Source organism: Psammomys obesus, unplaced genomic scaffold (assembly GCF_907164565.1).
Source record: "Psammomys obesus unplaced genomic scaffold, mPsaObe1.curated_primary_1811, whole genome shotgun sequence".
NCBI lineage: Eukaryota > Metazoa > Chordata > Mammalia > Rodentia > Muridae > Psammomys > Psammomys obesus.
Genome location: NW_026596155.1, coordinates 4114639 through 4141892, shown reverse-complemented (window position 1 = coordinate 4141892; position 27254 = coordinate 4114639). Strand labels below are relative to the sequence as shown.

The following is a 27254-nucleotide window of genomic DNA, read 5'->3' as shown; positions in this document are numbered from 1 at the left end:
CTGTTTGCATGTTCATTGCTGCTCTCTTTCACTGTAACTATTATGCCAGGAGGACACATAGAGTCTTATATGAGGAAGTAATGATTACTAGTTAGCTAGAGGCTGTGGTGGATAACCAGCCCCTCTGGCTAGGTAGAGGTCTGGGTAATCAGGCTCTGAGAGAGGTAAGCAGAAGTAGAGAATTCAGCATTGGATGTGCTACACAAGCTTGGGTTCGGGGGTTAGAGAGCACTGTGTAAGCCAGCCAGAAGATGCTACCGGGAGTACCAGAAGGATCCTGAAGTTCCCGAAGAGAAATGTTCATGGCATGGACACGGACCACACTGGTTTCCAGCCAGCTGATACTGTTCTGCTCTGACGGCTTTACAGAAAACTGGGATGTGTCTTCATGTATCACAAACTGTTGTCTCCATTGTTTACTTTTTACTTTTTTTTTTTTTTAAGGCACTATCAGGACTGGCTTTAGAATTTGAGAGATAGAAATTCTCATGTCACATGAAATTAAATCTGTGTAAGACACATGAATAGAGAAGAGAATTTTTATTGTTGTTACCCAAGATAATCAAATACGTTTTCTTGCCTGTAGAAGCACATATTCATAGAGGAGCATCCTACTGTTGCTGCGTATGGCCTGGGTACTGTTCAGTGGACTCAGTGCCAAACTGGCAGAGTCAACTCAGGATGCCAGTCTCACTTGTGTAAAGAAATGGGAAATCCTGGGAGAACTTCAGGCCACTTTGCTTGTTCCAGCAAATGGACCCTGGGTACCCACTCAGGGCCAAGAGCAGTTTGTGAATCATTTCTGGGGTGGCCCTGGAGTCCCTAGATGTACTACCCTCTCTTTCAGAGCCTCTGTGGGCACCCACTCACACTCAACTGAGTCGCTTGCCCCAAACCCTCACAGACCACTGTGCCTACACATCATATTTAAGAAGTCACTAGGAAAACAGAATCAAAGACACCTGTGGGCATTTTAGCCAATTGACATACAAGCTTACAGCAAATAGTAAATGCAGCCCAAGCCAATAAGTCTAAAACTTAATCCCAAACCCTGTCCACCTCAGTGTCCAGCTTAAAAAAAAATATTGTGCATTATAAAAGGTGAAGCCAGAATCAGAGCCAGGCTTTCAGATGGCAGAAATGCTGGAAGGACCAGACTGGGGATTTGAAACATGTATAATTAATAGACAGCAGCTATAAGAAAAAAATGGACACCACGTAAGAACAAATGGGTACCTAAGCAGAGGGAGAGAAACTCAAGAGCAAAAAAGACATGCTGGAATTCAAGAGGACTGTGGCAAATGAAGAGTGAGCTCATCAGTCCAGCGACCTGGCAAGACTGAGGGCATCCATGAGTTCAAAACTATGCTAACAGAAACTTTCTAGCCTGAAAAGAAAGAGAAAAGATGTCTAGGCTGTGGGACATTTACAAAGAGCAGAATCTGTTTAGTGGGAATGCCAGAAGGAGAACTAATAACTTGGCCGTGTTGGCACAGGACTTTAATCCCAGCACTTGGGAGGCAGAGGCAGGTGGAGCTCTGTGGGTTCCAGGCCAGCCTGGTCTACAAAGCAAGTCCAGGACAGCCAAGGCTAAACAGAGAAACTCTATTTCAACAAACAAACAAAAAAAGGAACTAATGAGACATTTGAACTATTGACTGATACAATACGGATTCTTCAAAACTGAGCTCAGACATCAAGACGGTATAGAAAGCTCAGGGAACACAGGACAGGGTGCACAGCAAAGACCTACACTTAGGAGCATTCAAACTGCAGGAAACCAAAGAAAAGAGAAAAGTCTTGAAAAAAGAGAAGATGAAGAGAATACTTGGCCTATTTCACAGGAGTGATGAAAAACTACTAAAGGTATCTGCCACTAAGTCTGGTGACTTCAGCTTGATCTCTGGGACTCACATGATTTCTCTTCAGAAACCATGCAAGTGACAGGTGAACAAAATATTAAGAGTGCTGAAAGGAAAATAATAGTCCACCAACCTAGGAATCCTGTGATTGAAATTATTCTTTAAAAGTAAAACAGTTCTTTCTCACAAAAAAATGGAGAAAATTTGCTGCCTGACTTACAAGGCATGGTGAAAGAAGATTTTCAAACAGAAGGAAAGTCCAATAGATCAGAAAAATCATAGCTGAGAGAAAGAGCAAGCAAGGGAAAGTAAATAAAAATTCCCATCCTTTTTTTTTTTTTTTTTTTTAAACAGACCTACCACCTAACAGCAACAAGGTAAAACGTGACTTTAGGTTATGAAGAAGTAGAATGAATGGTATCAACGTCACAAAGAGCAGGAGGGAGGAACTGGAATGCAGTATTATGTTTTGCACTATTGACCTGAGGCCTGGGTGAGGGACACAGTCTGTAACATATTTCCCATGCAGGCATGAAGACCTGAGTTCAGATCCTCAGAACCCACAGAAAAGCTGTGCAATGGCACGAGCCTGTAATCCACGTACTGGAGAGTCAGAGATATTCCTATATCTAGAGATATGCCTTGGGCATGATGGCCAGCTGTCCTAGCCAAATCCATAAGCCAGGTTTAGTGACAAATAGCTTGGTGAGCCATTGAGGAAGACCCCAACATTTTGACCTCTGGTGGCCACCCACGTGTACACACACACACACGCACACACACACACACACAGAGAGTGAGAGAAAGAGAGAGAGAGAGGAAGTAGACTTGAAGCAGTTATAAATACATTGTGGATTTGGAGGAAAGCACTAACTTTAAAAAGGTATAGTCGAGATGGCTCAATGTGTAAAGGCATTTGCCACCAAGTCTGGGAACCTCAGCTTCATCTCTGGACTCACATGATAGAAGAAAGTAGACTCCCACAAGTTGTCCCCTGACCTCCACATATGCACTTTGGCATGTACACAAGGACACACATGATAGAGTGTGTGTGTGTGTGTGTGAGAGAGAGAGAGAGAGAGAGAGAGAGAGAGAGAGAGAGAGTAAGAGCAAGTGTTTGGAAGAGTCCAGGAGGAGAGCAAAGGGAAAGCAAATCACAGACTGCATTAGTCAGGGCTTGGGACAATCCTTACTGGCAGACCATGCCACTCTCTTTTTACCCTCTCAGATTGTTCACGGGTTGCATGGTCTAAACTGAGTCCTGGGGCACCATACATTGTCCTGGAATCATATTTAGTGGATGCTACTATAAGCATTTTTTTATCGTTGTTTTTTGTTTTTTTGAGACAGGGTTTCTCTGTGTAGCCCTGGCTGTCCTGGAACTCACTCTGTAGGCTAGGCTGTCCCGGAACTCAGAGATCCATCTGCCTCTGCCTCCTGAATGCTGGGATCAAAGATGTATGCTACCACACACAGAGACCAAAAACACTTTTAAAAGCATGGTTGTTGGGGGTTGGTCTGATGCTTGTATTTTGATGCTAAGTACTGGCCCTCAAGATCTGGTTACTGCCTGGATAAACCTATCTTTGTTGTGTAAACCTGCCTAGGACATTACACCTAATTGGTTGATAAAAGGCCTAAAACCCGGGCAGGGAAGATTTGGGTAGGCTTGTTAAGGTTCCCGGGCTTTGGGAAAAGGAGAATCATGGGAAGAACACAAAGACAGGAAGAGAGGAGGAAGGAGGGCACCATGATGAGTTAGGGTGGAGAAGGAACCATGTGGGCCAGGAGGAAGGACTCCAAGGATGGCATGGATAGAGAAAACACCAAGATGAAAAATATAAGCAAGTATCTTGGGATTATGGATGGAAGGTAGCCCAGATAGGAACTGTTAGGCGGATGGCATTGGATGGGGCTGGGAGATGGATAGTGAGGTTATTGAGACAGTGTAGGTAGAATATTTGCCCAGCCCAGGGTAAATAAGGCAATTATAAATCTAACAGGTATCTGTGTCTTATTTGATTGTGATAACAGGTTAAGTAATACCACGTAATAATTATAGGGCAACAAATAATAGCATTATATAGCCCAACACTGATTTTTATTTACAATATATAGTCCAGACTGGCCTTGAACTTGAAATCCTCCTGCCTCAGCCTCCCAAGTGCTAGGTTAACAGGTGTGTGTTACCAGCTGTCACAACCAGGTGTGGGCTGGTTTGCAGTCCAGTGACCCTGTTTGATAAATTATGCTCCTTTTGTAGACAAAACTAAAGATTTTTATAAAGGCCCTTAGCTAGTGAAGGCAAAGCCAAGAATTTGTTCTAAGGCCTGGGTTCATCCTCTACCATGTACTTTTTTCAAATCCTTTGTTCTGTGATATTTTGTCATGGAAACTCAGGTTTTCTAATAGTGAGTTATAAACAAATAAATTCACTGAGTTTAGGCTCTCAAGCACAAGTTATTTATCCTGAAAAGAACATGCCGATAATCGGACTGTTTTATAACTACATGAATATGTAATTGGAAGCTAAATACAATAAACTGCTTGAACAAAATAAATGAAAATCGTAAGTCCTGAGTGGCGTCTCAGACCTCAGCCAATGAGCTCATAATCTATAATAAATGAAGCGAGACACGGCAATAAGACGGTGGTTGAACTCAAAGTAAAAAGCACAGAGTTCACGCTGCAAAGAGCAAGCAAAAGAAATGCAGCCAAGAAGCTGCCGGCTGCTCCTCTGTGTTCAGCGCTGTGTTCTGGGAACTCTGGTACTAAGTCACGGCTGTGCTTGAACTAGGAGCCTAGACCCCTCACACCAAGAGTGTTTCCTGACTGAGCTGTTTTGAACAATCCAACCATAGAGAGGCCTAAAATAGGGGAGTGAATTCTTCACCATGAGGGCAGTTAGAGAAACACTTGGGTCAGATTTTTGGAGGGATGGGAGGCCCATTTCAGAGGTGGCCACTGCAGGGGTGTGTCAGGGAGGCTCCTAGATTGTTTGTTTCCAGGATTTTAAATCAACATCCCTTCTGAGTGAATGAAAAACAAAACAAAACAAAAACAAAGAACAACAACAAAAAACAAAAACAAAACAAAACAAAACAAAACAAAAAAACAGGCCTAGAGTCGTCTGCATGCAAACCATGGGTAGAAACTTTGAAAACAAGTTGTTCCTACTGAAGCAGCTTCGATCAGATGAGGAATTGGGAAGACAGAAATCTACGGTCAAACCAAAATTCCAGGAACTCAGAAAGTGTGGAAGGTGACAGGGAGGGTCCAGGACTGGAACTGACCTGAAGGGTACAGCCCAATTGTGGTGCAAAGAGAACGGTGTCTAGGGGTCTCTGTAAGTTTCTACAGCGCAGTGCAGAGCAGCCTTCAGCGATTATGCAGTAATTCTGGCAATGAAGGCTGGGATGAAGTAGAGAGGATGTGTGATTCACAGCTAGCATCTGTCAAAGCTAAGTGCCTGTGTCCTGGTCTCCACATCCAACAGACCTCCCACTGTGATTCTGCAGGGCGGTTGGAGGGCTAGGTTTTGTAAGCATGATAGCCTCGGTGTGAGAGTGCCTGCATTTACCCGTCTGGGATGCCACACACTTTACCTATGTTCATGGACTAGGTTATTTAACCTTATTAAGTGTCAGTTTAGGGCCATGACTCTTATCCTGTGGGCTGTGACCCATTTGGCAAAATCTCTGTCTCCAAAGATATTTAGGTAATGATTCATAAGAGTAGCAAAATTATAGTTATGAAAAAAAAAAAAGTGCATGGCTGTAGGGGTGACCACAACATGAGGGACTGTATTAAAGAGTCGCAGCATTAGGAAGGTTGAGAACCACTGGTTTAGGGGATGGGGATGGGACATAGTTTGTGGACTACCTGCCTAGCCTCCATGAGACCACCTCCAACACCACATAAACCGCCTGTGGCAGGATATACCTCTAATCCCAGCACTTGAGAGGATCAAACACACAAAGCCAGCCTCAACTATATAACTAATTTGAGGCTAGTCTGAGCTATTTAAGATTTTGTCTCAAGACAAATAAAGAAACAAACCCATCAGTTTCCCTGTCTGTAAAATGGGGTTCATGCAACAGCTACCTTGTGGGGTATTGTGACGCTCAAGTGCAAAATACATAGAGGACTAATGCTGAGGCATCAAGATATCTTCATAACATGGATTCTGGATGGAGAAGTCTCCTTCCCTCCTTGGCAGCATGATTTGAGGCACAAAATCCCCCGAGACACATTTTATTGTATCTAAAGCTCTAGGAAATTAAAAAGAAACAAAGAAAAGTCTGGGGTAGTCTGAGAGTGTTTGAGGCTGACCAATGGACAAGTGAAGAGAAGGACCAGCCCATCTTTTCTCTCCTCTCACATTGCAGCTGGTCCCCAGGAACCAGCCCTCCATTCCCATCAGGAAAACCATGGAGTTGGCAGCGGCCAGAAATATCCTGAGAGGGTAGCTTGGCCTTGTAGGACCTGTGGCTCCACAGGCAATGGGCACCAGTCCTCAGGCCCGGAGGAGTCAGGAGGAAGCAGAAGTAGTCTTCAAGACACAAGAAAGGGCAAAGGGCAACCACTGTCACCACGCCTTTCAGCCACCCTTTGTTTTCCCCTCCTGAATGAGGACTCGTGGGAAATGGCATCCATCCATGGAAGATGCTGCAACAGGAAGAATCTGTAATTTGAAAAGAAGCAGTTTTTGTTTGTTTGTTTGTTTGTTTGTTTGTTTGTTTGTTTTCAGTGGGTAGCTTTCCAGAACTGGGAAAAAGCAGAAAGAACTTTCTGGAAACTTTGGCCTAACTTCCAGAGGCTTTCAACACCATTTCTCCCCAACACCAACTAAGCCTTTTATTTGCCAGTCCTTCAGATCTTCACACAAAGGCTCAACACTTGAGTGCACATTTGTGTTCTGGTTTATCTTTCTGCCTACACTCCTGGGAGTGAGGGCACTCTCCAACTCTTCATTGGCTCTTGGAAGTGTCCTAGGAAGAGCATTATGTAAGCAGCAGGCCCATATCATGGTTCCATGAGTCTTGGTTTGATGGAAATTACGGCAGACTTAACAACAATGGTGTGGACCACTATGAATGAAGATAAACCTGACCATAGGGATGGTGAGATTTGCCTTCTGGAGACCTAGAGATGGCAGATGTCAGGTGGGGGATGTTTTCATAGCCAACTGAGAGTGGGGCTTAAAGGCCTTACCACCCCTCCTTGTCTTTTAGTTGAGGGTCAGGATCCCTGAGAGGTTAACTGGTAAATCCTACGTGTAAGCCCAACCCATACCTGTTTCCATGCCTTTGCTAAGAGATCCCATGTCACCATAGCTGCTTTTGCTGCAAGTGGTATCGATGGTGATGGTGGTGGAGAAGTTAGAGATGGTGGTGATGGTGATGAAGGCACAGGTGGTGGTAAGAGTGGTGATGGCAGTGATGGTTATTATGGTGATGGTGGTAATGATGGTACAAGTGGTGGTGATGATGGCTATTGTGGTGGCGGCTTGCCTTTTCTTCGGAAGCCTGGGAGATGCTATCTGTCCACAGTAGGAACCCAACAATGATGATCCCTACAATTATTGCATCTAGCTCCAATGGCATTAAAACAGTGTGTCCATTGGTGCTGTGTATTTCACCTGGGTTATATTGACTGTATCAAGCAAGCTTACAGGTGTGAGCTTTGTTTGAATGCACAGGTTCAGACATCTTAGCACCATTGATAATGGTAGACTCTAAATCTTTCTGAGTCAAGAATTGAGTTCCTGACCACAACACGATTGTTTGTTTCTAGGAAATATCCATTAAGCCTTACCTTTACCCCTCTATACCTTGCTGTTTCCAAGTGAGGAAGCCTCTCACTTTTACATCCAGCGAAGAGAAGCCTGGCTGTCGGAAGGCGGCCCACACACTCCGCACTGCAGGGCCCCTCGTAAGGAGCTGACAAAGCAAACACACTGGGCTGTGGACGGTTGTTAACAGTCCCAGGCCAGAACAAGCTGGGGACATCTGCGTAGCTCTTCTCTGGAAGAATTCCGGTAACTTCAGTGTCAATATGCATATTTAATAGGAACACATTGTTACATCTTACAGAGTTAAATGCCAGCTGAGCTTAGTCTCCATCTCCATTTATACAATTCAGAAAGCAATATTTACCCTCAGCCCCGAGATGGAGGAGTTCCTGAATACACGTGGCTTTTATGAACATGACAATTCATTCTTTAGTTGAGAGGTTAAAAGCAAAAGACAAACTGCAATCCAGCCATGAGTCACAAAAGCACAGTAAATAAAGAGCTTTGCTGTCCTTTGCTATGATAATTTAACCTTGGCTATGAGCCCATGGAATAGAGCGTTATTTTCCCTGTCATCTTTGGCCTTTGTGTCTCTACTATTAATTTTTCAACTGTCAGGTAAGTAGGAGGCAAAATCTAGAACGGAAATATTCGATGTGACTCTACTTGCCAGTAAGCCAAGACTCTACCTTTTGGATGCAATACAAGTAAGTCTAAGATTCTATGAAAGACATTGTGTATGTGTGTGGGGGGTTGTGGATAACACTGTAATCCATGTTTCTCAGTGAGGCCCTTGCTGAAGAATGCGGCATCAGCTTGTCCTTCGGCAAATCTCCAAAAATGTAAGGGTCGTTGGCGTAGCCTGTCTGTCCATGTGCAGTGCTAACACGGTTCAAGCCAGCACTGGGCAGTGTTGGTTGTTGGGGGCTTTCGTGCAGCCCATGTTTGGCTAAGCATGAAACCCCAGTCCTCCTGACCACTAGACCAAGCAGCTGGATCAGCTCTGTCTCTTTTCTAGGTCAAAGCCCAACTTTGGGCTTTTATTAGTACTCACATACCACCAACCTAAGCAGAGAATAAAAAGCGAGGCGCAAAGACGCTGGGATTCCCTGGGGGGCCACAGAACTTCTTGCCCTGAGCTCTGGGCTGCAGGCCTAGAAGCCTGATGATTCTCTCCAGCCAGTGCGTCTCCTCAACGCTCCTCTGAACTGCCGCAGTCAACACATTCCCTTTTCATGCTGAAGGTGGTCTGCGTTTCCAGTGCCAACATTCTATAGGCTGTGCTGAGAGGGAAGCGACTATTTGGTTACGACCCAAAGATGGCCAGCTGTGCACCACCCACTCAAGGCCTTTATGTCCCCTTTAGTGCTTTATTTCTGATCAAAGGAACGTAGAAAAGTGAAGGAATGTCAGCTCTGAGTTTACATGACAGAAGATTTGTAAGCACATTTCTCTCACGAGTCAGACATGATGGGATAAGCTGCCGCATTAGAGGGGCTATGCAGCAAGGGACAGAGGGCTCATCCAGCCTGCCCGCTCCCCCAGCCTCCCCGCTCCTCCGGCCTCCCAGTTCACAGCTGCTGGATACCACCACAGACAGGAGTATGGCCGCCACTCTGACCCAACAGCTTCATGCCAGGTCCTGAGGCAGAGCTCTGGGCTAAGCTGCTCCCGGATCCCTGGCCCACACCCCAAACTGTGAGGAAGAAAACGCTTTTTCTGTCGCTATATTTGGGGACCATACATTATACATAGCTAACACAGGCCTTATTATGCGGGAACCTTCCCTTCGGAAAAGGAAGATTTAAATTCTGGTTACAGAATAGTTCTCCATCTGAGGGCTGAAAAGTAGAATAATGTGGCATGAGGTCTGTTCTGCAGACCTGCAGGGGGAGGGGACTAGGGAGTAACTGGTGATGGTTTTAGAGGCAAGGATGTTTTATAACTGATTTTAGGGACAGTGGTACAGCTTGTGGATGTACTAAAAAGTGATGTTCTTCAAATCAGTGAACATGGAAGCCAGAATTCAATAAAGCCATTCGCTTTAGATGATTGCTTTATTCCTATTATATTTTATTTTTAACTGATTTCTCCTGGGCCTCCACATACAGGTAAAATGAAAGACACAGCACAAAATAAAACCAGCTGTTGGCCCAGGACATCACTAGTGTGTAACTAACCATCAACCTGACGTCGCTGACCTCCAGACCATAGTCACTTCAGTTTTCCACAGCTGCTCAGGGAAGGCTCCTTTTGCTCTAAGACCTATGTCTCAATCTACCAAAACCTAGGACCTGGAGACAAAAAAACCTCGGGTCCCAAGCCTCAGCTCTAGCTGCTAGGGACAAGACCCATGACTTCCAGCGCTTCTAAGGTAGGAGGCAGAGCCCTCCCCTACCCTGATTCTCCTGTTAGTGCAATACTGGCAAATGAGGTTGTGATAATTCCCTACGAAATAGGATCCTAGAGAGATGATGATTTTAAAAAAGAAAGTAAGATCTGCTCACTCTCCTGTACCCCATCAGAGGGAGAGAGGAGAGCACTTTAAGAGTCAGAGAGAAGGAGCGATTGGCAGAAGCCTGGGGTCTTGAAGATCTGTCTCTCCGTCAGAATGAAGGCTGATGAAAAATCGCAGCTCAGATCACTGAGAGCGCGCAGGGGTCCAGGCCTGGCTCTCGGTGCTTTATGTAGACTCACTTCTTTGTCCCTTGCTGCGGGGTCTAAGCAGGGTGACGTCATGGTCTCTGCCTTACCGGTGAAGGAGAGAGCAGGTGAGAGAGCACAGACCGGCCTAAGGCGGGAAGGCTCATGCTGGTATGCCTACTGGTTGGCCCCTGGGCACCGCCCTCGGCCCTGCAGGAGCCTGCTGCGTCGTTGGTTGCCTTCCAAGCAGCTCAGAACCCAAGCGCATGCTCCAAGTCCTGTTTTACCCGTCTTTCCCATTCCTTCGCGGACACCACGATCATTGTTCCGCGCCTGACGGAGCCTGATTTCCAGAAACGAGAGTACCCAAGTTGATGCGATCATTTACTGAGCTCCCATTATGTACCATTATGTGTCGTTGAGCTTAGGTCTGGGTTTATATACTGGTACCTGATCACGGAAGGCGCCTCTCCCAGTGATCTGACAATTTAAATCGCTTGCCAGATGATGTGAAGTTACATCAAATCGGGAGGGCCAGAGAGATTCCCTTTTGTCTCTAGATTCTGTCGTAGACAGAGATGACCTCGGCCCACGGAGCCCCTAGCTCCAGGGAAAGCCCGAGAAAGGTCCCGGGTAAACCTGAGCCAATCAGCTTCAAGTGCGACCACATGTGGCCGAAAGGCACCTGGCCCCGACCAATCAACTTATGCCCTTGTGTAACTGCTCCTTACTCTCCCCGCCCCCATCAGAATAGAGATTGGCTCATTACGCCTGTACATTCCCTTTAAAAGGCCTCTGTCTCGGGGTCACTGTCTCCTAGAATGGTTGACCCCTGCATGGTGGAACGCATCACTTAATCAAAACCTGCGTTTGTGTTTGCACACTCTCGGAGTCTGAGTCCTGTCAGTCCCGTTCGGGCCCTACACGGAGCTGCCAGGAATTGAAGCAAATGGTGTATGAGATATAAAGGGGGCTGATTTATTTGGGACTCCCAGAGCAGCTGTGCAGAGGCTGTGGCCTAAGCTAGTACCTTAAGGATGAGATGTCACCCGAGCAGGCGGGAAGAGGAGACAACAGTCAAGCAGAATTGCTTGTAGATGCAGAACCCTGAGGCTGGAAAAGAAGGTCCTGTTTCTGAACATACTTTTATCTCCGTACAGGGCCACTTCAGCCTCACTCGGATGGCGGTTATGGAGAAGGCCGGAAATTGAAAACATCGCATGGAAATGGAGAAGCGGGTAGCCTCCCGCCCTGCTTGTGGGGATGGATGGGAAGCCGGAGCGGCCCACGTGGACACTCGTGCCGGGTCCTCAAAATGGCAAAGCTAGGGTCACCACTAGATCCCGCAATTCCACATCTGCGTTGGTGCCCGGAAGACCTGGGGTTCGACATATTTTGTACATAGCCCGTGCTCACAGTAGCTTTATTCACATAGCCAGAAGGTAGGCGTAACCCAAGTGTCCAGCAGGTGAGCCACAGCCACTGGGGACTGTCACATTACCAATCACACTTTCACTGTTGTGAGTAGATACCACAACTCCCATTTTACAGATGTGCGAAACTGAGGCCCAGACACATTCAGCAAATAACTTGGGATCTCTAAGTGATAGAGCTGGGGCTAAATACCTAGCCCAAGCCCTTTCAGACCAGCAAAACAGTCATGGATCCTGGCTGTACTTCAAGCTCAGCTGAGATCTTAGACGGAATTTGCTCAGGCGCTGGGAAACCCTGGCCTTGGAAGCAGCAAACACCCCGTCTGCTCCGTCAGACCCCTTGGTGGTGCTGAGATAGACTGCTGCCTTGCCACACTGCCAGCCCACTGCGATGCTGCTGCCAGCCGGGTAAATGCTAAGTGACTGGTTGATGCGGACTCCATCCAGGGCCTGTTCGCATGCTCCTGGCTCCCCACCCAGCAGCCTTTGATGGTGTGAGCTGCCTGCAGGCACCTCACAGCACAGCCTTTGATATCCAGGCCTGTGCAGCCACAGGGAACCATCTTCCACCAAGGACTTGGGGAGAAGTAGAGAAAACAGGTGAGGACTCCTAGGGACAAGATGACACCTTCAGGGGCATTGAAGATGACATCCCTCTTTGATATTTGCTTTTCTGCCTAACTAGCTCAAGTGTTTGGAAAATCAGGTCGGAGTACTGGCCAATTATTGGCTATTTCTCCAATCATCTCATGATCTTAAAGAGAGACAGAGAAAGGCTTGCTGGCCCATAGATGGAGACACAGATAGAGAAAACACAAGTCAGAACAAGGGTGACAGATCAGCTGCTAAGATGCTTGTGGCTTCAAGGGAGCACTGTAAAAGCGAGGACAGTCCCTGGAGCTCTCTGGCTGGCTAGCTAAGCCAAATCAGGGAGCTGCAGACCAGGAAAGACCTCAAAAAAATGAAGTGAAGAGAGATTGAGGAAGACACTGGCCATCGACCTCTGGCCGCCACAAAAATGCACAAGTACACACGCACATACATACCAGCACTTATGTATACACACATACACACAAAAAGCAATGTGTATATGCACTCTGTACTCTGCTCTGTGGCATAATAGTTAAGATGGACTCAGGACTGACTATCCCTGTTAAACAACTTACCTGATGGTTCCCTAAAGCTTGGTTTCTTCTTTTATAAAGGAGAACACTCCCTGGGTTTGCAGAAAAGATGAAGAAACATAACAGACACAAAGTTCACGCCTCCCCTAGCAAGTGGGAAGATGGGCCGTGGAATGTAGCCTCACCCCTGCCTTATCAGGGAGGGCTACTGACCTCACTCTGAGTCTGTAGATCTCAGGCGGAGGCCAGGTTTCCTTCCTTGTCATGCCGCAAGGCTTCCTTGTCATGCCGCAAGGCTGTGTGCCTGTCGATGGCGATGGCCTTAACATCATTGGTTGCTGCAACTGAAACCTGAAGGGTAATACTGGCCTCTAGTGGGTAGCGGCCAGCTATGTTGCCATGCACTGTGCAAAACACAGAGAGTCCCTGCAAGGAAACAGCCAGTCAACCATGCTGGCTAATCGTGCTAGAGATGAGAGGGGGAAGAGGAGGAAGAGGGAGAGGGAGAGGGAGAGGGACCCTCTCATTCATGTCCCAGGAAAGCTCTTCTTGAAACGATTCCCTGCTTGTTCTCCTGATGTGGCTTCGGCCCTTCTGGCTTCCTTACACTCTCTGGATTCCTGGGAGGAGTAAGGGATTATACATCGTGTGTGTGTGTGTGTGTGTGTGTGTGTGTGTGTGTGTGCGCGCGCGTGCCCGTGTCTTCCCAGCCCAAACATTTTATTTGGTGTAATTTAATAAATAAAGTAAAAACATACGACTAGGATGAAAGAGCACTAGTATTTAGGGTCATAGTACTCACGCCATGCAAGCCTCCAGGACATCTTGGTAAAATGCTGGTGTTGGCCCCGCCCCGAAGATTCCGCCTGATCTGAGGTCTGAGGCGAGGACACCAACTTTTGGGACTGCTTGTCTGTTTGCTCTGGTGAGGCATCTTGATGTCATGTTGACAGGACTTGGAATTACCTAGGAGGTGCATCTCTAGGAGTGGCTGTGAGCGTATCTCCTGAGAAGATTAACTGAGGCAAGGAGGCCTGGCCTCAAAGTGGGCAGCCCCCCCCCCCCAGGCAGCCCACGTGCAAAGGTCTTGCCACCTGCCTGCCTTTGCTTAGAGCAAGTGTGTCTGTCGCTGCTGCCCCAAAAGACTGTTGCCATCACACACCTATGTCTCCAGCTTCCCGGTAGGGGCTGAGTGCTAGGGACCACACAAGGATCTTCTAGGCCTCCACCCAGCCCCCGTGTCAGCCAGTCTGATAAATTGCCTTTTATAATGTGCCTGCACCCTGATAACACTGCCTAACACAGTTTGGTTCGGCTTGGAGGTCTTGGTGTTTCTGTTTGTTTTGACAGGGTCCTTGACTCAGCCTCCAGAGTGCCAGGAATACAGGTGTGCGGCTGGGTTTGCATTTGTAACAGACACACAAGTAGCACTAAAACTGAGGACCCAAGTCCTGGCTCAATAAGGGAGACAGCCTGTGCCCTGGCCAGGGCTTTGTATGCTTGCTCATGCCAGGAACATGCTACAGTGTGTCCACTAGACCTGGGGGCTTAAGATTCTGAGGCCATTCCTAGGCACTAGGTGAATGGTTCTCTCAAGATCACAAGGGTTTCCACACAAGTCTTGGACCCTGTGGCCTGAGGAGCACTGGGTTTCTTTTTCATGGGCTACTGACAGCTTCTGAATTCCATTATGCTTGTGGTAACCCCTGGCACCCACACTCTTCCAATCACGCTGCACACAGCTTCTCCCGAGCGATCCTGTGAGTCTCTCAGCAACTGCGCACTTCTTCCAGGAAGGTTCGACCTCAGAGCTTCCCCAGATGCTCCATCTCCACCCATCGGCATCTGCGACCGGGCACCCTTCCATCTCTGTTACTGCAGACACGACCCTCACTGCCCTAAGACCGTCTCTCCCTCACACATCCTCACACACTGCTCAGCAGGATTCCCTCTGACATTATTTCCCCCCATGGGCATTATTCCCATGGCCTGGAATCACACTGTAATTTCTCTTGTGTTCAAAAGCAAGTTTTTAATCTGTCTGTTTATTGTTGATTTATTTTTACAGGCGTGTATCAGGTGTACAAAGTGTGAGTTGCCCCTAGCTGAGGACCGACTGGCAGTAAACGGCCCTACACACTTACACACATACAGCACAAGGAGCACTGGGTGGCCTCTATGTTTTGTTTCTAAAGAACACATGAAGTTGGGATGGGGAAAGGGGAGATAGGGAAGGAATTGAAGAAGACGTGGGGACAGATTTGATCAAAACATTGTACGCACATATAGAAGATCCCTTGACGGGAAGAAATTTGTCAGAGCGTGTAAATTCTGACTCAGAACTCTGACGACATGCTGCAGCAGAGGGAGGGGTGAAGACGCTGTGACCAAGACTGACCATCTGAGCTTGATCCCTGGGACCCAGACGTTGGAAGAAGGGAAGTCACCCTCATGGGTTGTCCTCTGATGCCCACTTCTGTGCCTTGGTCACGAGTGTACCTTCAAGCACATGCACACACACACGTTACACGTGCATACACAGGAGCCCAATGGATTCACCGTTTGACGCCTTTTAGGGAGGTGGGATCTGATTGGAGGGGTCAACCAGGGTGGGTGTCTTGGAAGAAGTATCTTATGGTTTTGGTTGTGAGCCTAGCCTTTAACGGCTGAGCCATCTCTCTAGCCCTGAAGATGTATCTTATCACCAACCCCCCCTTCCCATTGCGCTATGTCCTGGCTTTCCTGTGGCGATCATCTTTGTCCTTCCACATGCTCTTTACCATGACATCAAGTCTTGCCTCCAGTAGCCGTGGGTTGAGATCTCTGAAACTGTGAACTGAAATAAATCTCTCCATCTGTTGGTTCTGTGGTGTGAGAGGTCAGGCCAATACAACTGCCTGCACATTATGTGTGTGTTTTAGAGTATGTAAGGCACCTGTGAATCATGGTGAGTTTAAGTTTGCAGCTGGCTCCCTTCCCAGGGTGCCTCATTAGGCATGCGTAAGTATTCCCAGATCTAAATCTGAAGTCCACAGGACTTCTGGTCCTAAGCATTTCTGAGATGGGATTCCAAACCGTCTTTGAGACGGACAATTGCTTAACATTTGACCGAAAAACAAAGCATAAAAGCAGTTATTTTTGTCATTTTCTCCTACTGAGCTTTTAAAGTGCAATGACCCCAAAGTGCCGCCCTGTGAGGTAAGTGCTTAGTGGCAGAGGCCAGCTTATACTAGGGCCTTGCACTGTCACACAGAGACTTCTTCTCCTCTTCAAAAGCCTCTTCAGATAATGCAAAGCTTGTCTCCGGAAGAAAGGACGAGGCTCACTTATCCAGGGGAGTCTGTGCGCAGAATGCTGGCTCTGATGAGGGAGTGGGGTGCTCACAGGGAGCTTGGAAATGATGCCCGGCTACACTCTCATAGACACAGTTCTCTTCCCTGTGAAACAAACACACTCAATGGCGGTGCAGGTCACAGTGTGGTGTGTGACTTCCATGAACTCCACACACGTGTTAAATGTTGGAATGTAAGACCTGGAGTCTCACTGCTCAGGAGCTCAGGATCGCGCCCTTCCCAGGAACTCTCACAGACCACAACTCAATGCAAAAGCAAGAGGTTTATTGCTATTGTGATAGGGTCGCCCCTCCAAAGACAGGAGACGACCCTGAACATGCAAAGCACAGGGTTTTTATACCTGTAATCAGATCACTTTTGCTCTATGGTTTACAGCTGGTTGTAGATAGTTTTCAGCTGGTTGTTTCTCAGAACAGTTCACCCCGCCCTTCAAGAGCTCTCTGCACCTGGCTTCAATTCAAAGAATCACAGTTGTTTTTTCTCATTCCCAGGTGGTCCCTCAGGAATCATTTCACCGATTCTTACTGCTGAGTAGCCATTACAAGGTGAATCTGGAAAGAGCAAATGCAAATGCGTTCTGATTCAGAACCCCCAATTCTACTCATCTTTCTCCATCTTAGACAGCCATCAAAATTAGAATCAGAAAACCTCAATTCTGAGTGCAAAGCTCGCTCCACTCTTCCCACACTGAACTTCCTTCTCGTTGATTAGGCTTAATTTTTTTCACAAGCTTTGTGTAATGACGTGAAGATACTACACAGGGCTGTGGTTCTGCGCATGCTCATTGTTGCCTCTGCTATAAATAGAGAGCTACACTAGTACAAAGAGTGGCCATGAGCTGGGGAGGCGGCTCAGCTGGTGAGGTGTGTACTTGTGATCCTAGCACTGAGGAGGCAGTGACAGGTGCACCTGCACGTGGGTTCTGACCACAGGAGCCTGCTCTCTGGATGAGCCTGGGTCCCTAGTGAGAAACGGTCTAAAACGAAGTAGATAGACAGTGCTCTAAGGAACTACAGCCAAGGTTGTCCTGTAGCCCCACATCCATGCACACATATGTGCATGCATACCCACACACATGCCTGTACCTTCACACACATACATATGCATGAGTGAGTACACACACACACACACACACACACACACACACACACACTCGATTGTTGATCCCTCTGAAGGAACATGAAATAAAGAAAACCACAACCAAGGGCTGGAGAAATGCCTCAACGGGTAAGAGCACTCTGTTCTTCCAGAGGTCCTGAATTCAGTGCCCAGCAACCACCATCTATACTAGGATCTGATGCCCTCTTGTGGCACACAGGTGTACATGCAGATAGAGCAATCATACACAGAAAATAAATTTAAAAATCTTAAAGCACATACACACAACTAATCAAGACTCAGAGTTATGGACCCAGTCCAGTGGACACATCTACCAGACACTCCCTACCTAATGCTCAGGGAACAAGAGCGGAAGGATAAGCGAGTTTGGTGTGAGACTGTCTTTTAGGAATGTCCAAAGCGACATGCGTAAAGTCTCACCAACGTGACTTCCTAAACCTGAGCCGACCAAGGACAATACCAATGCACGTGCCAAAGTGGACAGGGAAGACCCAGGAGGCCTCAGCCCTACAAAGAGAGCTGCAGGAAACTGAGGAATGCTGGGAGCAGGAGAGATGGTCTTCCCCAAGGAAGAGCACTCCAACTGGTTGTCCTGTGCGAAATGGCCAACCCTGGCAGGGTACATACAAGTAACACTGGACAGACTGAGCAGGGTACAGCTAGGAACATACGTTTACACATGCGCAGGCGGTAACAATCAAGGAAAAAACTATGAATTTAAGTGGGGGCAGGGAGAGGTATGTGGGTTTGGAGAGAGGAAAGGGATGGGAAGAGCTGTAATCATATTGACTGTAATAAACGCACACCCAAGGTGGTTGATTTGTGGGAGTGCCTGGACAACTTGGTGAAAACTTTTCTCATAAAAGAAGTAAAAAACCAACAAAGGCAGACGGAGACATAGCTCAGGGACAGAGCACTTGCCTAGCATTTGTCAGGACCTGGGTTCATTCAATCCCTAATGCAAAAAAAAAAAAAAAAAAAGCCAGGTGTGGTGGTGCGTACCTTTAGTCCCAGCACTTGGGAGGCAGACCTAGGGAACCTCTGAGTTTGAATTCAGCTGGTCTCTGGAACAAGTCTCTCTCTCTCTTTCTGCATCACACATTAACATTAATGACATACTTAAGAATCACAACACATATGACCTACATGGTAAAGTACGGATTAAGCTTTGTTCTGGTAGTAAGTGAACAAAAATTAAATACATGCAAACACCTTCCCCTTGCCCATGGATGCATAGACCGTAAAATAAGTGGGAAAGAAAAAAAAATCAGATATAAAAAATAAGTAATGTAAACACAGGTGGATAAATGTAGTTCTTTTCTGGTCCTATGTCTCTCTGCTCCCATCTCTAAAATGGGAGCATGAGGCAGGTCAGGAAGGGTCTCTGTGGTATTAGAAATGAAGGTGTCAAGAGCCTGATGGGTGGCAAGAACAACAGAGACTCCATGTTTTTAACTCCTCCTGTGCCTGCGAGTGGTGAGGGCCACAGTGCCAGCAAGGACACAGACATTCTAGCTGCAGGGTGAGGCTCCAAACCATGCAGAGCTGGGCCTCTGATCACACAACAAACTACTCACGCATACTTCTCTGATCTTTTTATTTATGCCATTGGCAAATTTGGCAAGTCAGAAGGAAAGCGCCCATGAAAAATGAGTTCATGGTGAAATGAGAATACATCTAGATACGAGTATTTTTACCCTGGGAAGTAGGGGTTTTGGGGGGTTGTGGTTTTTTTGGGTTTTTTTTGTTTAGTTTTGTTTTGTTTTTTTGGTGATGTTTTGTTTTGTTGTTGTTGTTTGTTTTCTCTTTCTGTGTTCAGTGTTATTTACTTATTTTCCAAAAAAAATGTTTTATAGAGAATTTATTGCTTCTTTTTTTAAGTTTGTATTGTTCCCACCCCCCTTTTTTTTTTACAATTTATTCATTATATATCCCAGTTGAAGCCCCCTCCCTCAATTCCTCCCAGTCCCACCCTTCTTCCTTCTTCCCCCCATCCACTTCCCCTAGTCCACTGAAATGGGGAGTCCTCCTCCTCTGCCATCTGCCCATAACTTATCAGGTATCATCAGGACTGCCTGCATCCTCTTCCTCTGTGGCCTGGCAAGACTGAATGGCTAGGGGCAAGTGATGACAGAGGCAGCACCTACCCCCCTTACTTGGGGACCCACATGGAGACTGAGCTGCCAGTCAGCTACATCTGAGCAGGAAGTCTAGGTCCTCTCCATGCATGGTCCTTGTTGGTGCATCAGTCTCTGCAGGAACTCCTGGGCTCAGGTTTTTAGCTTTGTTGGTCTCCTTGTGGGGCTCCTCTCCCCTCTGTGACCTTCAGTCCCCTACCCCCTTCTTCCATAAGACTCCCTGTGCTCTGCCCAAAATTTGGCTGTGAGTCTCAGCATCTGTTTCAATCCCCTGTTGGATGGAGCCTTTCAGAGGACCTTCTGTAGTAGGCTCCCATTCTGTTCTCTCTCTTCTACTGCTTCTGGTAGGAGGATGCTTACATCCCTGGGAAGTTCTTACTGGCAGAGCCGACTGAGCAGTAGCTGCCTTGCTTTATTATTCTCATTTATCATAACTATCACAATTTTCTCAGCAGGGTGTGACTGTAATCCCAAGAAGGAAAGCAGAGGCAGGGGGGATCAAAAGTACAAGACCAGCCTTGGTGACCAGTGAGTGTGAAGCCAGCCTGTGCTAACTGACATTCTCCCTCAAAACAACAACAAAAAGAAATGAGGGACTTTAAAAATTAAATAATAGATCTCCATCCTTTCCCACTAAAAGAATACCTGGTGTTTTTATTGCTACTTCCAGTTGCATGATTAATGACAGTGGGACCTTATTCAGGAGGAACTCACAAGACATTTCCTGGGGCTCAAATGCAGCTGGAAAGGAAAGAGTAAGTCACAGAATCCCCAGGGCCTGGAGGTGTAGTTAGTTAGCTAGCTCTCGCCAGGCAAGCACATGCCTTGAGTCTCATGCCCAGAATGAAAAAATAATCCACAATAAAAATGCCTTTTGCTTCATTACCTATGTCAAGAGCTTAGAATAATTTTCGGATTTAAACAGTGGCTTCTTTGAACATTAGGAATAAGTAATTCTTCCCATCCCCGTGCAGCAGAGATGACGGTAGACTTCTGATGGTTAGCATAAAAAAAACCCAAACTCCAAGGCAGCCGTGGCTCAGTCAGCACTGCCAACAGGAACGTTCTGGGGTGCAAGCACACCTGGGGTTACGTTGGTCACTCCGTGGCCGTGACACCCTTCTTCATTTCACCGGGAACGTCTCCTGTCTGGCTTGGGAGCCCTTCAGGTGAGTGGGGACTGCATCCTTCCAGAAAGCTCAACAAAAGAGGCTCACAGAAAACTATGTTCTGGTCCCGATTTTACTATTACGAAAAAAGAAGGTCCGGTGTTCAGGAGTCTTCAGGAGACCCTGCGCTGGCCGTCCCTGTGAGCTACTCTGAGTGTGCCTGTGTGTGAAGCACACGTTGAGAATCCTGTCTGTGTTTCTCTTGTTTACTTATCTGTCTTCAAGGGTCAGATTTACAAGACCTCAGCTAGAGAATGTTATGTCCTGACAGGAAAAGGGATTTTATTTCTTCTCTGGGCACAGTAGCTCTCTTCCAGGGAAGCTGCGGCTGCTGGGGCACCCATTGGGGGCGGGGGAGGGGAGCTGTTCTGTGTGCCTGCCTGGGGCCCTGCTCAGAGAGTCTGTGGTAGAAGTTGCGAGGCTCACCAACTTCTTGCTGTTTTGACACTTCTCAGTTCTCTTCATTTTAATTTTCAACCCTGTGATCCATAGAGGTCCAACACAGCATATCTTTTTTTTTTTTTTTTTTTTTTAAGAGCAGAAATCTGGGAATGGGAGCCTGGAGCACGCAGCAGAATTCCTTTTGGTGACCGTCCTGGCGGCCATCTGGTTGGAGCTGAAAGTAGCAATTATTTTGCTTTTCAGAAAGCCATCGTGCGGAAAACAGCTGATGGGACAGGGCCTGGCATCGGCACAGCCTGGCCAAGGCAGCTGTGGGAGCCCACAGGTCTGTGAGCAGAGCAGGAGGCCTGGAAAGAGCAGCACTCACCCTGACCCCAGAACGGAGGTGACCTCTGCAGCTTGCCTGCCTGCCACTCCAGACCAGGGCATCGCCTGCCCCAGGGAGTAGCTGCCCCGTAGTAGCTTCACTGGATAGATCCTCCCATTAGGGTGAAAAGGCCTTGGATCTGGACTCCCACCCAACCTCTGCTGCCTAGGAGAGGGGAGTAGCTATGTTTGAGGCTTTGCTGTATCCCTGAGCCTCCCAGGGAGTGCTCTGATTCAAAGAACACTCTACACACACAGACTTCTGAGATTGGCAGCCATTCTGATTGATAGAGAGCCAAGCCACTCCCCATTCCCCCCCAGGGGATAGAAAATGACTGACTTCAAGGAGCACTGTTCCTCCAGTATCACCCTTGGCTTTGCAAAGGCAAGCTCTCGCTTCTCCAACGTGCCTCCAGAGTCTGCTGGAACCCCACAGTTCTGTTCTTTCTGTCCCCTCAACATTTGCTCAAAGGCATTTCCAGGAATCAGGGTTCCATCTTTCTCCTTTCATGTTAATTCTAAATTCACCTGCCGTTAGCTGAGTGCAGTGCCACGTGCCTATGTAACGCCAACCTTGGCTGAGGACAGAGGATCATGACCCGGAAGCCAGCCTGAGATGCAAAGAGAAACTGTGTTTGTGTTCACTTGTTCGTTTGTTTGTTTAAATCATCCAGCATCTGGTTTTCTAGATATGTTCGTCCCTCATTCAGGTGTGTTTTGCCTGTCTTCTATGTTTTTTCAGCTTCCTGAGTCTCCTACTAGCTGAAATGGCCCTACCGCTCAGGGCATGTTTAAGCCATGCCAGCCAACCACCAACCCCGAGCCTTTCACTCTAAATGAGACAGGGGCTGAAAGTGACACAGCACGAGCACTCAGGGAAGGAAACACAGCTTGGACAACAGGAGAGGACGTCCTCTGGACCCTGCACCAGTGGGTTCTCAAAGGACAGCTCCCAGACAAGAAGCAGCCATTAGAGAGGTTATTTCTGTCGCCACTAGTCCTGAAGAATGGGCAAGGGGAGCAGTGTCTTTCAAGTGGTGGCCTGAACGAAGCTGATTACAAAGAGAAAAGTAAGCACAACTATGTTCCAATCACCAACTCGGTGTTCACACAGGTTAAACGGCAGAAGAGGCCCGGGCACAGGCAGGCCAGGCCTGGCCCACTGAGGAGGTGTTCATCACGGGGCCAGGAGCCTACACTTTGGACCATCCGCTGGGGTTTGAACCTGATTTGGTGACCTTGAACAAGCTATGCTCTGTGCCTGTTTCCTCCCGTCGCTGGAGATGATGGCTTCCTGTCTACCTCACGGACAGCTGCAGAGGTCAGCATACATTCAGGCACTTCTGAAGCACAGCTCATATGCTGTGACAGCCTCTCTTTTGTAGAGAAAAGGGGGAGAACAATAACGTGAGGAGAGAGGGGAAAATGGGATCCAGAAACAAGAGCTCAGGAGGGCTCTACAACCATCACCTACATCCATCAGAAAGCATTTCTGTGCACCTCAGTGGGGAAACTGAGGAGCTCTGCACTCCGGGTCTTAGACACAGGGTCTTAAACAGATGGTATGGCCCAGGCCCGCTACCCCACCCTTGACCTGGATGTGTCTATGAGTGTGAGCATGTGTGTGTGTGTGTGTGCCTGGATTACATGGAATCTTGTCAAAGCACAAACTCAGGGGTGTTTGGTGCAAAAGGGCAAATGAAGGTGCCTACTAGATTTATGCCATGCTTATAAAGATGTAAGAAAAATGGACATTATTGAATAACACAGTCCTGATTCAGAGTCCTTATGTTGGACGGCAGGCGAGACTGAAGGTCGCAGCTGCTATCAGACAACAGAGGGCAGGCTTGAGAAGATGCCATGCTTATGAGACAAGAAGAAGCTGGCCAGAAGGAAAAGGAAGCTTGATGCTGAGCTGCAAGGCTGCTGGCTTAACGAAGGGGGCATTCCCATCATGGAAGGAAGCCAACTCTTTGCCACCCCCTCTCTCTCATGACAGCTGCTTCAGTTCCAAACCAGCCAGAGAGCCAAGCAATCCTAAGAACTGGACCAGAGGCAAGCTCCTGACCAGAAGGCAGCCAGACAGCTTCCTGTAAACTGTCTCCTCTAACCACGCAGGGCTTAGAGCCACCACACTGTCCCTCTCCCTCATGCTCAGCATGTCTGTGAAGCCCAGAGCGGTACATTCTGTGTCTTCCCAGCTGGTATCTAAGATCTGAACAGCTGTCTGAAAAAGCCACACGATAGACAGGTAAGGGTCTCCTTTGTCCTGTCCTTAATAGGCTGTGTTTTGGAATATGACCTTTGCTTATGTGGGTTTGTCGTTTGAGACAGTATTCACTCACTCGTAGCCCTGGCTGGTCTGATCGACTCTATGGGAAGACCCGAACGCGTGGTTCCCTCTCCTACTTCAGCCTTCTCGAAGCTGGGATGGCAGGCAGGTCCCACAATCCCAGGTGGTAGAGCCTTTAAAATTGGGCTTTCAGGGGCTGGGGAGATGGCTCAGTGATTAGGGTATTAACTGCTCTTTCAGAGGACCCGGGTATAATACCAGCACTCACATGGTAGCTCACAACCATCTATAACTCCGGTCCCAGGGGATTCAACACTGTCTTCTGGCCTCCATGGCACAGTTTGCATATGGAATGAAGACACACCTGCAGGCAAAACACCCACTCACATCAAAACAATACTTTTAAAAACGTGTTTTAATCAATTTTGTAATGAGCAATAGGTATAAAAACTCAGAGCAATAGAAAAATCAAATTAACCTCTGATCCAGCCATGCAATGAAACATAATAATTTCTTCTTAGCTTGGATTGTTTGTTTTCTCTTTTAAGTAAATTTATAGTCAGTGTTTACAAAGTTAAGTCAACTATTTTCTCATTTGGCATTATTTTAAACTGACTTTTCTATTTCTTTTCATAACACACAAGCATATTATTCTTAATATTATACATATTAAACATACTATTCCTACTTAATCGATTTTAGATATTTTGTTTTGTTTTGTTTATTGTGTATGTGTATGAGAGTGTGTTTGAGTGTGTGTGTGTGTGTATGAGTGTGTTGTATGTGTCTATGAGTGTGAGCATGTGTGTGTGTATGTGTGTGCGCAATGGTTATGTGCAGAAGACTGCAGGTCAGAAGAGGGCATCAGCTTCCCTGGAGTCACAGTTGATTGTGAGCTGTGGTTTGGGGTTCTGGGAACTGAACCCAGTTCCTCTGGAAGAGCAGCCAGTGCTTTTAACCACTGAGCCGCCTCTCCAGCCCTTGTATTTTTGTGTTGGTTTATTTCTCCAGCAGACAGCCTCAAATGCGTCACCATGCCTAAGGATGTGATGCTTCATGGCTCGTTACACTTTGCCACGTTGTTTTCCAGAAATATTTGTACTGATTTATGCCGGTATGAGCACACGGCTTTCTCAAAAGCCTTACCAGACTCTGATTCCATATTTAAGATGATTTTACCAGTGTAACTTGCATTTCACAACTTTGTGGGGTTTGTTCTGGTAATCAATTATGGAGGCTAAGTCTTTCCCTAAGGGTTTGTGTTTTTATTGCTGTTGTACGAATGAGGCTCATAGTTCTTTGACCGTTGATACAGCAGAACTGACCCTGCCTAGTGGGTTTGAGTCTGTCCCCTCGGTCTTCTAAGTGTTAATTATTTTTTCATTCATTCTGTTAATCACCAAGATTCCTCCCCTAAGTCACATTGGCTAGGGAAGGTTTTGCTCCATGAACACAGCTCTTACTCGCGTTGAACTTCATCAATCCAGCCCATGTTCCCGGCTCTCTCTTTTCCCTGTTCCTAGCTGCACAGTCTAATACTCTCATAAATTTTCCTGTAAGCGGCCTGATTTTTAGGCTCTCAAGCTCTTTAATGAGCTGTATTCCCAATCTGTCATGCATACCTACCAATTATTCAACATTGCGCCGTGTGCATCTGGAAAAGAAATGGGTGCCATGCCCATGCTTGCCTTTCTGCCAGTTTCTGATCTGTAGCATGGCTTTTGGTTGAGGGAAAATGTCAACACTGTCACCTTGTAGCATCTTAGAGCTGCTGGATGAGACGGAACTGACATCGTGGTGATTGCCACGCAGAGGGTGGGAGGGGCCCGAAACAACCACAGCCAAGTTCAATCTAAAGTGCAAACAAAGTAAATGTTTGGAACACGCCACAGAACAGACACAAGGTCAGCTTAATTAGCTAAAAGAATAGGCAGGATCTAGATTTTTGCAGGCTTCAGCCCAAATGATCAAACAGCAGCCCCGACGACAGCTGACAAGACACGCTCAGCGCCACCAGGATTGCACATACAAAATGGTGCAAAGAGCCAGGCAGGGAGCCTCAGGCCTGGAATTCCAACACTAGGAGGCTGAAGCAGAAATGTCATGAATTAAAGGTCTTCCTGGGCTACGTAACAAGTTTGAGGCTAGTTTGTTCTCCATGTCTCAAAAACAACCCAAAGATCCACACCTTAAAAAAAAAAAAAAGTTATCACAATAAGGACACTGAGCATTTCTTTAAGTGTTTCTCTGCCATTTGATATTCCTGTATTGAGAATTCTCTGTTTAGCTCTGTACCCCATTTTTTAATTGGATTACTTGGTTTGTTGGCATTTAACTTCTTGAGTTCTTTATATATCCTGGATATTAGCCCTCTGTCAGATATAGGGTTGGTGAAGATCCTTTCCCAGTCTACAGGCTGTCTTTTTGCTCTGATAATAGTGTCCTTTGCTTTACAGAAGCTTTTCAGTTCCATGAGGTCCATTTATTGATTGTTGATCTTAGAGCCTGAGCTGTTGGTGTTCTGTTCAGGAAGTTGTCTCCTGTGCCAGTGAGGTCAAGGCTCTTCCCCACTTTCTCTTTGAACAGGTTTAGTGTGTCTGGTTTTATGCTGAGGTCTTTAGTCCACTTGGACTTTACTTTTGTGCAGGGTGATAAATATGGGTCTATTTGCATTTTTCTACATGTAGACATCCAGTTGGACCAGCACCATTTGTTGAAGATGCTGTCTTTTTTCCATTGTATGGTTTTGGCTTCTTTGTCAAAAATTAAGTTTCCATAGGTATGTGGGTTTAGCTGACTTTGACATGAACTCAGTGGCTGGCTCTTTGATCACCTACCCCTGGGGGGTGCAGCCTGACCAGGCCACAGAGGAAGAAGATGCAGCCAGTTCTGATGAGACCTGATAGGATAGGGTCAGATAGTAGGGGAGGAGGTCCTCCCCTGTCAGTGGACTAGGGAAAGGGCATAGAGGTTCGAGAAGAGGGAAGGAGAGTGGGACTGGGAGGAGACAAGAGAGGGGGCTACAGCTGGGATACGAAGTGAATAAATTGTAATAAATAAATAGATACAGAGATAGATAGACGTTTTTAAGATGTGCATGAAAAGTAAATCCACTTGCTAGGATGATGAAGGAGTTCAGCAGAAGGACAAGGCACATGAGATTGGGGATCCATACGATTGAAACATTATATAATGTATAAGTATTACAGAATAAAATTAACATAAAAATAAAAACTATGGTTTAAAATTTTTTTTAAGTTATCACAAAAGAAAAGCTACTATTCCCTCACATTTATTCTGTGTGTGCGCGCGTGCTCGCGCACATCCGTCTGTCCATCCATTTGTCCACATGCCAAGGCTCATGTGTGGACACCTTGCTGGAATCAGCTCTCTCTCTCCACCGTGTGGACGCCAGTGATTGAACACAGTTCATCAGGTTTGGTGGCCGGCACCTCTAACCGCTAAGCCATCTTGCTGGCTCTGTTATTATTTCTCGACTCACACACCACATCACACACACACACACACACACACACACACACACACACACACACACAC

General features: G+C 46.9%; 1 protein-coding gene across 1 annotated transcript in view; it reads right to left on the bottom strand.

Annotated features, from left to right (window-relative positions):
* Nucleotides 1-27254, bottom strand: part of Scd5 (stearoyl-CoA desaturase 5) — a 107645-nt gene that overhangs the window by 48714 nt on the left and 31677 nt on the right. Inside the window, 2 exon segments of the mRNA XM_055594523.1 lie at nt 6286-6327; nt 6329-6414. Coding sequence (XP_055450498.1) covers nt 6286-6327; nt 6329-6414 — 128 coding nt within the window.